The sequence below is a fragment of the Phyllobates terribilis genome, unplaced genomic scaffold (assembly GCF_046119375.1).
Source record: "Phyllobates terribilis strain yellow unplaced genomic scaffold, ASM4611937v1 Scaffold_1__5_contigs__length_1240528914, whole genome shotgun sequence".
NCBI classification, from domain to species: Eukaryota; Metazoa; Chordata; class Amphibia; order Anura; family Dendrobatidae; genus Phyllobates; species Phyllobates terribilis.
This window is the reverse complement of record NW_027362761.1, coordinates 269,144,795-269,159,714: the sequence shown is the minus strand read 5'-3', so window position 1 is coordinate 269,159,714 and position 14,920 is coordinate 269,144,795. Positions and strand designations below refer to the sequence as shown.

Here is a 14,920-nt window from a genome sequence, read left to right as displayed (position 1 = left end):
ATTGTTTTATTGTGTAAAAGCGCCAAAACATAAAAAAATATACAGTAAGTGTATCGCTGTAAATGTACTGACCCGAAGAATAACGCTGCCTGATCACTTTTACCACACGCAGAACGGCATAAAAAAAAAACTCAAAAAACAATTCCTGAATTGTTGGTTTTTGTTAATTTTACCTCCCAAAAAAACGGAATAGAAAGCGATCAAAAAATGTCCCGTACCCACAAATGGTACCAATAAAAATGTCAACTCGTCCCGCAAAAAACAAGCCATCACATGACTCTGTCGGCCGAAATATGGAAAAATTATAGCTCTCAAAATATGGCGATGCAAAAACTAGATTTTGCAACAAAAAGCGTCTTTTAGTGTGTGACAGCTGTCAGTCATAAAAACCCGATATAAATCTGGTATCTCTGTAATCGCACCGACCCGAAGAATAAAGTAATCTAATCAGTTATATCACACTAGGAACGGCGTAAAAACATAAATAAAACCAATTCTTCACCTGCTACTGATTTGTTTATTAGGTCTCCCAAAGATCGCAGTATGGCTCGGCACACATTTATCCTGCGCTCTGCGCTGAGCACTTACGCCAGAGTTTCCATGTAAATCTCTGAAATATGTGATTCAGCCGGAACCCATGACGGAAGATTCCCTGTAATGAGGCAGATATAGGCCACTGTGGATGCCGTCTGGCCTGTGATCCCACGGTGTCATTTGTTTTAGGCGTGCATAAAAGTGCGGTTGGCCACAGTTTTGTGCACTTCTGAAAAAAAGGACACCACTAAACAGAGGCCAGACGGAGTCCAGAGTAACTCTGCTGCCTCATTACAGTGAATGGATCCTGCAGGGGTTTCATCTGAATTACATCACTTGGAAATTTAGATGGAAACCCCGATGTAAGTGCTCGGCCTAGAGCGCCAGATAAATGTTATGTAAAATGTTCCCAACAAAAGCTTCAACTCAGTACTCAAAAAAAGCTAGTCCCCACTCAGGTCCGTCATCTGTTAAAAATATAAGGGACTTCCAAGTTACTGGTAGCAGAAAGGCTCTGGAAAAGCGAAATGGCCCTTGCCCCCCAAAAGAAATTCAAAAAATTTTGTGCTCCCAAATCCAAATGCCTATTCTACAATAATTTGTTCTCCAATTGTCAAATAGCACTCCGTCCGCCCCAGATCTCGCCATATGGCTGAGCGGTACGATACAGCCACATATGGGGTATTGGCACTTTTAGAAGAAATTGTGTGACACATTTTGGCACCATTTTTACCCATTGCCCTGTGTGAAAATGTAAAATCTGAGGGTAAAACATTTTTTTGTGGTAAAAATAGAATTATGCTTTTTTCACTGCCCAATGGTATAAATTTAAAAATGAAAAAATACTCACTACTTCCCTAGATGAATTCCTTGAGAGGTGTAGTTTACAAAATGGGGTCACTTGTGGGGGTTTCTGCTGTTTCTGCATGTCAGCGACTCTTCAAATGTGACATGGTGTCTGCAACCTATCCCAGCCAACATAGCGCTCCTTTCTCTTCCGAACCCTGCCGTACACCAAAGCAGTGGTTTTCCCCCACATATATTGGGTATCGGCGTACTCAGGAGAAATTGTACGACAAATTTCATGGTGCAATTTATCCTGTTACCCTTATGATAATACAAAATTAGGGAAAGGAAAACATTTTTTGCGGGAAAAATGTGAAAATTTTATTTTTATGGCTCAATATTATAAACTTCTGTGAAGCACCTTGGGGTTCAAGGTGCTCACCACACATCTATCCCAGTCAACATGGCGCTCCTTCCCTTCCAAACCCTGCCGTGCGCCCAAACAGTGGTTTTCCCCCACATATGGGGTATCGGCGTGTTCAGGAGAAATTGCACAACAAATTTCATGGTGCAATTTATCCTATTACCATTATGATAATGGAAAATTAAGGGATGAAAAACGGTTTTGTGGGAAAAATGTGAAAATTTTATTTTTACAGCTCAATATTATAAACTTCTGTGAAGCACCTGGGGGTTCAAGGTGCTCACCACACATCTAGATATGTTCCCTAAGGGGTCTAGTTTCCAAAATGGTGTCACTTGTGGGGGGTTTCCACTGTTTAGTCACATCAGGAGCTCTCCAAACGCAACATGGTGTCTGCTAATTATTCAGACAAATTTTACATTCAAAAAGTCTAATGGCGCTCCTTCCTTTCCGAGCCCTGCCGTGCGCCCAAACAGTGGTTTTCCCTCACATATGGGGTATCGGCACGCTCAAGAGAAATTGCACAAAAAAATTTGGGGTCCATTTTTTCCTGTTACCCCTGTGAAAAAAAAAAAAATTGGGTCTAAAGTAACATTTTTGTGAAAAAAGTTAAATGTTCATTTTTTTCTTCCACATTCCAAAAATTCCTGTGAAGCACCTGAAGGGTTAATGAAGTTCTTGAATGTGGTTTTGAGCACCTTGAGGGGTGCAGTTTTTAGAACGGTGTCACTTTTGGGAATTTTCTGTCATAAAGACCCCTCAAAGTGACTTCAAATATGATGTGGTCCCTAAAAAAAATGTTTTTGTAAATTTTGTTGGAAAAATGAGAAATCGCTGGTCAACTTTTAACCCTTATAGCTCCCTAACAAAAAAAAATTTTGGTTCCAAAATTGTGCTGATGTAAAGTAGACATGTGGGAAATGTTATTTATTAAGTATTTTGTGTGACATATCTCTCTGATTTAAGGGCATGAAAATTCAAAGTTTGAAAATTGCAAAATTTTCGCCAAATTTCCGATTTTTTTCACAAATAAACGCATGTGATATCAAAGAAATTTTACCACTATCATGAAGTACAATATGTCACGAAAAAACAATCTCAGAATCAGGGGGATCCGTTGAAGCGTTCCAGAGTAATTGCTTCATAAAGTGACAGTGGTCAGAATTGAAAAAATTGGCCCGGTCACGAAGGCAAAAACAGGCTCTGGTGCGAAGTGGTTAAGCAAAAGCCAGGGATGTTCCTATTATGGAAATATATTGCATATCGGCAGAATGCACCATAAATGTCTGGAAGGTGGGAGCTGAACTCTTGTGCCACAATACATGTCCTGATCTGTTAGGTAGCCATTAGTGCTGCATTTAGGTGGGGAAAAAATTAAGAGGGCTACTGGCCCCCATCCCACCTTATAAGGCAGACACAGAATGAAGAAATGGCTGTGAGCAGTTTCCATAACTCCAAATCTTATAGAATATCCAATATGATTTATCTTACACAAAGCACAGTAAATAGAGAGGCCACATGCAGAGATCTTGAAAACAGAAGAACTAATACAGAAAGTAATATTGTAACATTAAACGGTGTTTTATTTTATCATGATTGAGTTTAACAGAATTATATTTATAGAATTAATCCCTCAGTTTTAAGCAGTATAGATAATTCTGTCCACTTTTTAGTAAGTAGGTTATACAGACAAATGTTAATATTTGTGCCCTGTAGCAGAACAACCAAGTAAGAAGCACAAAGGAGAGGAGCAGCCTGAAGACAACGAGGCAGAGGAAATGGAGACTGAAATTGGACTTTTTGGTAGGAGCAGCTCCTCCACAAGCCGTTCTGAATCTAAGCAGAAACCGCCTGCTGCAAAGGAACAGCCCAGAATCCTTCATAATCCTCACAAGGATAACATAACTGTTTTTGTGAGCAACTTGCCCTACAATTTGTCTGATCCAGAGCAACATCTTAGAAAAATTTTCTCTGGCTGTGGAGAGATCGCTCAAGTTCGTGTTGTCTACACCAACAAAGGGACCTTCCGTGGATACTGCTATGTTGAGTTTACTGAAGAGAAAAGTGCCCTGGATGCACTGAAAATGGACCGACATGAAGTGAAAGGAAGGCCCATGTTTGTTTCTCCATGTGTGGACAAAAACAAGAACCCAGAGTTTAAGGTCAGTTTGTGTTAAAATGTATTGGGATACATGATTTTGAGAGCAACATTTTTTTTAAAGGGAACTATCACCTGATTCATGGTACCCAAACCACTGGCAGCATGGATCAGATCCTGGTTGCACTATCGCACCCAGGAATATTTAACATTGAAACGTTCCAGCATTTCGGAGAGCATATAATTTAAAGATTCGGCCAAGCACCATAGCCAAAGACTAAACTAGTCTGTCGCCACCCCTGACAGGTTTCTCCCTGTGCCGCAGCAGTTGATTGATAGGTCTCTCACTAATCAATTAAGAGTGGTGCTTGGAAAAGCTCGCCAGGAGCAGGGCCAGAAAAACCCCCAAAATTGCAAAATTTCTCATTGAGCAAGTCTTGTGATGTTTTTAGAATCCTCTTGTAGACACATTGATGAATCGGGGCCAAAATGTTTCACTGTTGTCTGCGGTGACCCATCACATCTATATATATAATTGTCTTATCCTGTCTGTCTGTCCAGGAAATCCGGCGTTGCTCATTGGTCCGGCCGCTGTCTGTCCAGGAAATCCCGTGTCGCTCATTGGTCCGGCCGCTGTCTGTCCAGGAAATCTCGTGTCGCTCATTGGTCCGGCCGCGGCCAATCAGTGACGCGGGATTTCAGAAAAAAAGATGGCGGCCGTTAGCGACTCATCTGCCGCACGGAGGTCAGCGGCGATGCAGCGGGGAGATGAGCGGCGCTAGCAGCAGAACTACCCCGACCGGCGCCGCTGATCTCCAGACGGCAAGTGTGAACGGAGGCGCCGGTCGGGATGCTTCTGCTGCGAGCAGCCACTCATCTCCCAGCTGCTCGCAGCGGAAGTAGCCGCACAAGCAGCGCCGCTCCCCGGTCCTCACTAATACGACGCTGATTGGTCGCGGTCGATGCCCGCGACCAATCAGCATTATTGGCGCCACATTTAAACCCCACTCTGCTGATTGGTCGCGACCGCCGGCTGCGACAAATCAGCGATATGGGCGGCAAATTTAAACACCGCTCTGCTGATTGGTCGCGGCTGGCGGCCGCGACCAATCAGCAAGATTAGCGCCAGATTCAAACAACGCTCTGCTGATTGGTCACGGCCTCGACCAATCAGCGATTTTGGCGCCAAATTTAAACACCGCTCTGCTAATTGCGCCCGGTCGGCCACATACATATTCTAGAATACCCGATGCGTTAGAATCGGGCCACCATCTAGTGTACATATAATACTCACAATAGCGAAGATCGGAGGGACGAACGAGAAAATAGAAAACTGTAGCATAGTGGGTTTGTGTCATTTCTAAAATCCCATGCTTTCTTAGGTATTTAAGTACAGAACAGCTCTGGAGAAACACAAGCTCTTTGTTTCTGGATTACCGTTTTCTTGCACCAAAGAGGAGTTGGAAGAAATCTTTAAAGAGCATGGCACTATTAAGGAGATTCGTTTGGTAACCAATCGCTCTGGGAAACCCAAGGTAAGCATGAGTCGTATAATAGGAAATCTCTGGCAATGATCTTGTTATACACAGCTCTATGTGGCCACTTTTGCCAGCATGGCCAAGCTTTAAGAAAAAGGACATAATGTCTGTTTAATTCAGCTTCTTCTGCCTGGAATATGGCTTTAAATCCTATGGGCACCACATGAACCTATTATTGTATTGCATACACTTTATAGGGTTGTCCCCTTTCAGTAAGCTTCTACCTATAGACTCAGGCATCTGGAAAAGAACAAACTAAGCTTTCCACAGGTTCAGCGCTGTATATCCACCACTGCTCCAGTGTTTGATGTTCGAATGCAGAGGTGACGTAGCGTTGACAGCTCTGCAGTAAATCGCTGAGCTCAGCAGATGTAGATGGCACAAAGTTGCGGGGCTCATTGATTGACTGCAGTGCTGTGGATGTGCTGTTACCTTTACAGACAGAGACCTGGGCAGTGGTGGAGTCGCAGTGCTGGACCTGGGGAGGGTAAGTAAAGTTGTTTGATTTTACTTGTAAATGAGCTTATAGGCAAAAGAAGGGGACAGTCCTTTTAAATAATACAGCTTTTCAATTGGTTAAACATGTCCTACTGTATGGCTTCTGTAGCTTGAATGTCTTACAGTACAAATGAAGTTGTACAGTGGGTTTCTGTGCTCTTTACACTCCGTCTGCAGTTCTTTTCACCTCTTCTGAATACCAATCCAAGCTAAATCAACGATCAAAAAAAAGTTGTATTTGCTCAACTTTTTTGTCCAGCTAAAATAAACTGATCGCTGCTGTATCCAATTGTTATATTGAAGTCATTGTGAACGGATCAGTTTTTCATCAATTTGAAACTGATCCAATTTTTTTGTTTACTGGAACCGTTTCAATGGACGATTACTGGACATGTGAACTCGGCCTAGGGGTGAACTGAGTTCACATGTGCAGTAATCTGTTTGAAATGGATCCAGCAGCAATTAACTTAACAGATAAAAATAAAAAGTTGTGCAGACACAACTTTTTTGTCTGTCTAAAAAAAAATAAAAAATCAAGTGGCTTGCAAAAGTATTCACCCCCTTGGCTTTTTACCTATTTTGTTACATTACAACCTGTGTTTAAATATTTTTGCTATCCAATTTGTGTGTGATGCATCAGCACTAAATAGTCTAAGTTGAAGTGAGAAAAATATATACATAAATTTAAATTTATGGGATCAAATAACTAAAAAATGGCACGTGCATATGTATTCACCCCTTTTGCAATAAAGCCCCTAAAAATTTCTGATGCAAACAATTACCTTCATATGTCACATGCTTAGTGAAATGAAGTCCATGTGTGAGCAATCTGTTACATGGTCTGTCAGTATATACACTTTACCTTTTCTGAAAGGCCAGAGAGGCTACAACACCATTAAGCAAGAGGCACCACTAACCAAACAACACCATGAAGAAAAAGGAGATCTCCAAACACGTCAAGGACAAAGTTGTTAAGTACAAGTCAAGGTTTGGTCATAAAAATAAAATATTGCAATCTCTGATGATCCCCCAGAGCACCATCAAATCCATTATCATCAAATGGAAAGAACATGGTACCAAATCAAATCTGCCAAGAGAGGACCGTCCACCAAAACTCTCAGCCCGGACAAGGAGGGCATTTATCAGAGAGACAGCACAGAGACTAAAGGTAACCCTGAAGTAGCTGCAGAGTTCCCAAGCAGAGACTGGAGTATCTGTTCATATAACCACAATAAGCCATACACTCCGTAGTTGTGGCCTTTATGGAAGAGTGGGCAGAAAAAAAGCCTTTACTTGCACACAAAAATTGTAAGGGTTGTTTTACGTTTGCCTAAAGACATGTGGGAGACTCCACAAATGTATGGAGGAAAGTGCTGTGGCCAGATGAGACCAAAATTGAACTTTTTGGCCACCAAGGTAAACGCTATGTCTGGCGCCAAACCTACACAGCCTATCACCCCAAGAACATCATCCCCACAGTGAAACATGGTGGTGGCAGCACCATGCTGTGAGGATGTTTTTCGGCAGCAGGGACAGGTAAAATGTTCCGAGTTAAGGGAAAGATGGTGCGAAATACAGGGATATTTTTGAGCACAACTTTCTTCAGTGTGTCAGTGATTTGAGACTGGGATGGAGGTTCATCTTCCCACAAGACAATGACCCAAAGAATACTGCTAAAGCAACACTCCAGTGGTTTAAGGAGAAATGTGTAAATGTTTTGTCAAAATGTCAAAGCGGAGACCTCAATCAAATTGAGAATCTGTGGTTAGACTTGAAGATTGCTGTTCACCAGAGGAATCCATCTAACTTGAAGGAGCTGGAGCAGTTTTGCCTTTAGGAATGTGCAAAAATCCCAGTGGCAAGATGTGGAAAGCTCATAGAATCTTATCCAAATCACCTTGCAGCTGTAATTGCTGCAAAAGGAGGCTGTACAAAGTACTGACTTTAGGGGGGTGAATAGTTATGCACACTGAAGTTTTCAGTTATTTTGTCCTATTTGCTGTTTTGCTTCACAGTAAAAAGAAAAAAACAAATGTTCACAGTTTTAGGCATGTTCTTTACATGAACTGATGCAAACCCTCAAAAAAACTGTGAATTCCAAGTTGTGAGGTAGCAAAACATGAAAAATGCCAAAGGGGTGAATACTTTTTCATGCCACTGTAACTGTATCCGTCTTTCTTAACATTGAAGTCTAGGTAAATAGCTAAACTGATCTAGTAAGCTAAAAAGCAGATCTGTTTCAAACAGGTGGTTACTGGACATGTGAACTAAACCTTAGCCATTTGAGAGCATCTGTTGGCGTGAGCACAGAAAGGCGTCAAGCAGCCTTTATTTTAGGCCACGTTCAGTATTTTACCCCAGTATTTGTAAGCGAAAACCAGGAGTGGGTGAAAATACAGAAGTGGTGAAGTGTTTCTATTACACTTTTCCTCTGATTGTTCCAGTCCTGGTTTTGGCATACGTGTACAAATGTAAGATACTGAACGTGTGAACATTATAATGCATTCAAGCTACAGAAGAAAAGCGGTCAAAATTTTCAGTTTCTAAAATAACAATTTTTGCAGTTTATAAGAACCTCACAATCCTTTCCACTTTTTAGGGACTTGCATATGTTGAATATGAAAATGAGACCCAGGCTTCACAGGCTGTAATTAAATTGGATGGCACAAAAATAAAGGACCATACTATTAAAGTGGCGATTAGTAATCCTCCTGTGAGGAAACCGCAAGAAAGTCAAGAAGCTGCTCGGTCAACAACGTCTATGGTTCCTCGACAAGCCTATGGAGCGTACGTATAGAACTAAACAGTCTTGTAGCATTGTGGTAATGAAGCAAGGGCCCTTCATCTTCTCTCTGTATTACTACTTTGGTGAAAATGCTCAATGGGAAGTTTCTGTACAAGTTACATTTTTTATATATAATGGTCACCAGCAATATTCCAGATGTGTAATTTTTTTTAGCAGCTCCGTTGCATCTCAGATGACCAATCCAATGATTCTTTTATTTATTTTTCAATGTACTAGTCAGACTGTTGGGTTTCTGTCTTCTTTTTCTAGATAGTGATTTTTGCATTTTATTTCATGATAGGGGCAGGGTTTTGTAAATAATTGGTGTTTATTTTTATTATGATTTTTTCATATTGTATCTTTTTTTTTCCCCTTTTTTTCATGATGTGACTCCCAAAAGTTCATGAAAGGGTTTTTTTTTCTTCTGTGTTTGCTTATGGGGATGGCAGAAATGGTAAAATACTGCTTCTGCCTTCTCTTGTGGGTGTTTGGCAAGTGATCAGTGGCTGCACAATCCTTTATGTAGCTGTTCCTCTTGAGCACGTTAAAACACTGCTGTCTATAATAAGGCCTATTAATGACCACCTCAAAACGCATATCGGTGGTCATTAAAAGAAACCTTCATGGTAGGCAGCAGTGTTGTGATTAGCAGTCTGACTTCCAATCTAGTACATGCTCTTCTGAGAAGACAGTCTGACTTTCTGTGCCTACAAGCAGCTCTGCCAGTTTCACCCTTCTTGTGGCTATCCATGTTCATCATGTAGCTTAATTATGTCATGTTTGCTTTGTATAAGCGAGCAGAAATATAGTAAATGAGATTGTACAATAATTACCTGCAGTACAAATAACTCCCCTATATCTCACTGTCTGTACAATCTGTGAATGATGAGCAGAATCTCATGTATTATACTAGATGCAGCTTCACTTTCCTGCCCTGCGCTTTCTACTGGTAATAGCTGACAGGCTGGAAACTATCACAAGCAAGAGGCTGACCCAAAATGGCAATGCAGACAGCTCATAAATCGCACATAACCTGAAACAAAAAAACAGAAGGTATATACAAGAGCCACTACATTATTCTTTAATACTTGCCTATGCTGCACTATGGAGGCAAGAAAATGGAGTGCAAGCTCAGCATGCATCTCTGCCCTGTGCCATTCTATCTTGATGCATAAGTTTCCCATGCTGACTTCCATGCCGTCTTCTCTATACCGTTCTGTTCCTATTTTCTAATGGTACGTCACCCAAGCTACACCAGCTACCCCCCCACTTTCATTTATGACCTTGTTTACGCAGTCTTTGAGTATCCAGCATCTGGTTCAATCTAATCAGCTGATCAAGATGAGCATAGACCACTCCCCGCTGGTTCACTGCTGAATGCATTCTGTTACAAATATATTGTAGGCCAGGAGTCTGTGTCAGACTTTAGTCTATGTCCATCACCTTAAGTGTCCATTAGCTGAAGTGTCTGAAATTTGAATATATCCTGAATTGGAACTGAAGGGAACTGGATACTTTGCCAAAGTAAACAATGTTTGTCCTTGTTTTCACTCTCACCCCCTTAATCATTCACTTCTTACAACCACCCCTAATCCCTACACCTAGTAAGGAACTCTTCATCTCTCCCTCCATTCTCCCCACCCATCTCACCTCCTCCTCAGAGCTATTCCTCAACATACAATCTTTTGTCTCCAAACACAGACAGCCACCTCATGCCCTCTCCTGCTCCCACCTAATAACGCTTTCTCTGCTCCTCCTTACTGCCGGCGACATCTCTCCAAATCCTGGTCCTCCTCACCACATCCCTACAATCACTTCCACCTCCTACCCACGATCTACCCCGAACTCTCGCAACCCTTCTAACCTTATATCTTTACGCCCAGCCCCTGCTCCCCCAGTCCCACTAACAGGAGCTCTATGGAACGCTCGCTCTGTCTGCAACAAACTTTCCTACATTCACGACCTTTTCATCACAAACAAACTTTTCTTCCTCGGCATCACAGAAACCTGGCTCACCCCCCTCCGACACAGCCTCTCCTGCTGCACTTTCGTATGGCGGATTCCACCTCTCCCATACCCACCGGCAAGCACGGTGGAGGAATAAGTTTCCTCCTCTCAGAAAACTGCTCCTTCACCCATATCCCACTGCCGCCCTCAATTACTCTCCCCTCTTTTGAAGTGCACTGCGTGCGCATCTACTCCCCATCCAACCTCCAACTGGCTGTCATCTACCGCCCCCCAGGATCAACCACCACTTTGTTTGACCACTTCACCACTTGGCTACTTAATTTCCTCTCCGTTGACATCCCCACTATCCTCATGGGCGACTTTAACATCCCCATTGACCCTTCCCTCTCAGCTGCCTCTAAGCTTCTATCCCTCACTTCCTCCTTTGGTCTTACTCGGTGGTCTTCCACACCCAGCCACACGCTGGACCTCATCTTCACCCGCCTCTGTTCCCTATCTAACCTCTGTAACTCACCTCTCCCTCTTTCTGACCACAACCTACTCACATTCTCTTCTCTCTCCTCCTCGGGGCAACAATCCCCACTCCACAAACTTGCATACCCTTTCAGAAATCTCAGACACCTTGACCTACACTCACTCTCTGAATCCCTCCTCCCTCTTACAGACATTAGTTCCTTACATGATGCAGATGTTGCTGCCACTTTATACAACACCACAACCACTGCAGCTCTCGATTCGGTCGCCCCCCTCACACATACCAAGGCTCGCACAATCAACAGACAACCCTGGCACACCAGCCTAACTAAAGAACTGCGATGGGCCTCCAGGGTTGCTGAGCGTAGATGGAAAAGGTCCCACTCCCATGAGCACTTCATCGCATTCAAACAGTCCGACACTACCTTCAAGTCCACACTCACTGCAGCAAAACAAACATACTTCGCATCCCTCATGTCCTCCCTGTCTCACAACCCCAAACAACTATTCAACACCTTCAATTCTCTCTTCCGTCCCCCAGTGCCTCGTCCCTCTCCTCTTATTTCAGCCGAAGACTTTGCCTCATTCTTCAAGCAGAAGATTGACACAATCAGACAAAGCTTTTGCCTAAAGCCCCCACAGCCCCTCCCCACACCTACTCAACCCTCCTCCTCCAAAACCACATTCTCCACCATTTCTAAAGATCAACTTTCCTCCTTACTCTCCAAATCACACCTCACCACCTGTAAACTTGACCCAGTCCTGTCCCACCTCATCCCAAACCTTACCACCATCTTCATCCCAGCCCTAGCCCACCTCTTCAACCTGTCACTAACAACTGGTGTCTTCCCCTCATGCTTCAAACATGCCTCAATCACACCCATCCTCAAAAAGCCCTCCCTTGACCCATCCTCTGTGTCTAGCTATCGCCCCATATCACTTCTCCCCTATGCCTCAAAACTACTGGAACAACATGTCCATTCTGAACTGTCCTCCCACCTCTCCTCCTGCTCCCTCTTTGACTGCCTACAATCTGGTTTCCGACCGCACCATTCTACTGAAACTGCACTGACTAAAGTCACCAACGACCTACTAACCGCCAAATCTAAGCGACACTACTCTGTCCTCCTCCTCCTAGACCTGTCATCTGCCTTTGACACAGTGGACCATTCCCTCTTACTACAGACTCTCTCATCTATCGGCATCACAGACTTGGCCCTATCCTGGATCTCCTCATACCTAACAGACCGTCTCCCACTCACACACCACCTCCTCATCTCGCCCCCTATCTGTCGGTGTCCCCCAAGGTTCAGTTCTAGGACCCCTGCTCTTCTCCATCTACACCTTCGGCCTGGGACAGCTCATAGAGTCTCACGGCTTTCATTATCACCTCTATGCTGATGACACACAGATCTACCTCTCTGGACCCGATATCACCTCCTTACTAACCAAAATCCCACAATGTCTGTCTGCTATTTCATCCTTCTTCTCTGCCAGATTTCTAAAACTTAACATGGACAAAACAGAATTCATCATCTTTCTGCCATCTCATTCAACCCCCCCCAACTGACCTATCTATCAACGTCAATGGCTGCCCACTCTCCCCAGTCCCTCAAGCTCGCTACCTTGGGGTAACCCTGGACTCGGAACTCTCCTTCAAACCACATATCCAAGCCCTTTCCACTTCCTGCTGACTCCAACTCAAAAATATCTCCTGGATCCGCACATTCCTAAACCATGAATGTGCAAAAACACTAGTGCACGCCCTCATCATCTCCCGCCTTGACTACTGCAACCTCCTGCTCTGTGGCCTCCCCTCTAACACTCTCGCACCCCTCCAATCTATCCTAAACTCTGCTGCTCGACTAATCAACCTGTCCCCCCTCTATTCCCTGGCCTCTCCTCTCTGTCAATCTCTTCACTGGCTCCCCATTGCTCAGAGACTCCAGTTCAAAACCCTAACCATGACATACAAAGCCATTCACAACCTGTCTCCTCCATATATCTCCGACCTAGTCTCTCGTTACATACCTGCACGCAACTTCCGATCCTCACAAGATCTCCTGCTCTACTTCCCTCTTATCTCCTTCTCCCACAACCGTATACAAGATTTCTCCCGTGCTTCCCCCCTACTTTGGAACTCTCTACCCCAAAGTATCAGACTCTCTCCTACCGTGGAAACCTTCAAAAGGAACCTGAAGACCCACCTCTTCCGACAAGCCTACAACCCGCAGTAACCACCGCTCCACCATACCGCTGCACGACCAGCTCTACCCTCACCTACTGTATCCTCACCCATCCCTTGTAGATTGTGAGCCCTCGCGGGCAGGGTCCTCGCTCCTCCTGTACCAGTCGCTGTCACATTGTGTTCAAGATTATTGTAATTGTTCTTGTATTATACCCCTTTTTCACATGTAAAGCGCCATGGAATAAATGGCGCTATAATAATAAATAATAATAATGCATATCTCTATCTTTTGCTGCTCACATACAGGGAATCTCTGGGATCTATGTTAAACATTTAAAATAATTCTGTTTATTTTTAACAGGAGGGGTAAAGGAAGAACTCAGGTGGCTCTCCTACCCCGATCTCTGCACCGCCAGAATATACCAAGCACCACAAAAACAGAAAATGGTACCCAGCAGACACCAGAAGCTTCATCGGGTGCTGGAGGGGAGCCCCGGAAGATGTCTAATGCTGACTTTGCCAGGATGTTGCTCCAGAAGTAATTCAACCGGGACCTGTGCAATGGGAAAAAATGTGAAAAAAAGACTGCCTTTTGTGACCTTATACATTACTGCAGCTTCTTACAGCTACACTAAACACTTGGACTGCAGAATCTGCCCAGTCAGGATATATACGTACAGTTTGTTTTACAGGTTGTTCGTTTTTCTAGGTCCTTTACTGATTACCTTTTATGTTTTAATAGTGCAGACCTTCGGCTTCCTTATTTCCCTCATATTGAGGCAGGCAAGGCAAAGTAGGGGTAGCTTATATTGGTCTGTTTGGGTATGTTTTTACACCTGTTGCAGAATGTCTATTGTTCGCACTCCGTTGCAAAAGTTATAGAGATTCGAGCCCAGATATGGGCATTTTATATGTATTTCCTTCATTTCATGCATTGTTTTCCCTGTGGAATTTACAGTTCTTTTTATGTTGGTTAAAACTGGATTAAAGCATTTGCTGTACTCAAAATTCAATCTAACCCATGTGCAGTTAGCAAATTTTTTTTACTAACTTTTTTGCTTTTGTGACACTTGCATACACTGCCCAAGATACATAGTGGGTAACTGGTCACATTTATTGACTACTGTGGCTTTTCGCAGCTGTGTGACAATATCAATGTAGAACCTTTGTTGTTTATTTTCTCATTTCATTCCATTCAACTGCAGTACTGAGACCTACCAGAAGAAAAGTGCCCATTAGTATACACTAATGTATTCTAAAAGTAATTGTGCACCCTGTGATATGTCACAAGACCATATTGGAGGGGTCCAGTTCCTGTGGTTCCCGAGTGGGCTACAAAAAGCCTTTACGTTTGATTCTGCCTTATTCAGAAGAGACATGTCTCTGCACTTGACTTACTGCTAGTGTACATTCATTCTGTGGATCAATAGGGATCTCCACTTACAAAACCCTCTTGACACCAAATTACACCAGAGAATTAAATTCTCCCTATACTGTTTTCACACCCAGTAAAATAATGACAGTTCCCTAGGCAGCTATTGGTTTATAAGCAGACAAGAACAACAGTCCAGCTTGTCAGTGAGGCCACACATTTAGGTTTTGTTGCAGCGTTGCTGCATTCTTTTTG

The 14,920-nt window shown here is 43.3% G+C and overlaps 1 protein-coding gene across 2 annotated transcripts in view; it reads left to right on the top strand.

The window, feature by feature from the left end:
• Window positions 1–14,311, top strand: part of SART3 (spliceosome associated factor 3, U4/U6 recycling protein) — a 61,713-nt gene extending 47,402 nt beyond the window's left edge. Inside the window, exons 16-19 of one of the 2 annotated variants that reach the window (XM_073672308.1) lie at window positions 3,464–3,906; window positions 5,225–5,377; window positions 8,478–8,665; window positions 13,655–14,311. In XM_073672308.1, the coding sequence (XP_073528409.1) occupies window positions 3,464–3,906; window positions 5,225–5,377; window positions 8,478–8,665; window positions 13,655–13,835 (965 nt within the window). In that variant the 3' untranslated portion in view covers window positions 13,836–14,311. Of the gene's footprint in view, window positions 1–3,460; window positions 3,907–5,224; window positions 5,378–8,477; window positions 8,666–13,654 lie in introns of both variants that reach the window. The other variant, XM_073672299.1, reaches the window with a different exon arrangement.
• The last annotated feature ends 609 nt before the right edge of the window (window positions 14,312–14,920 follow it).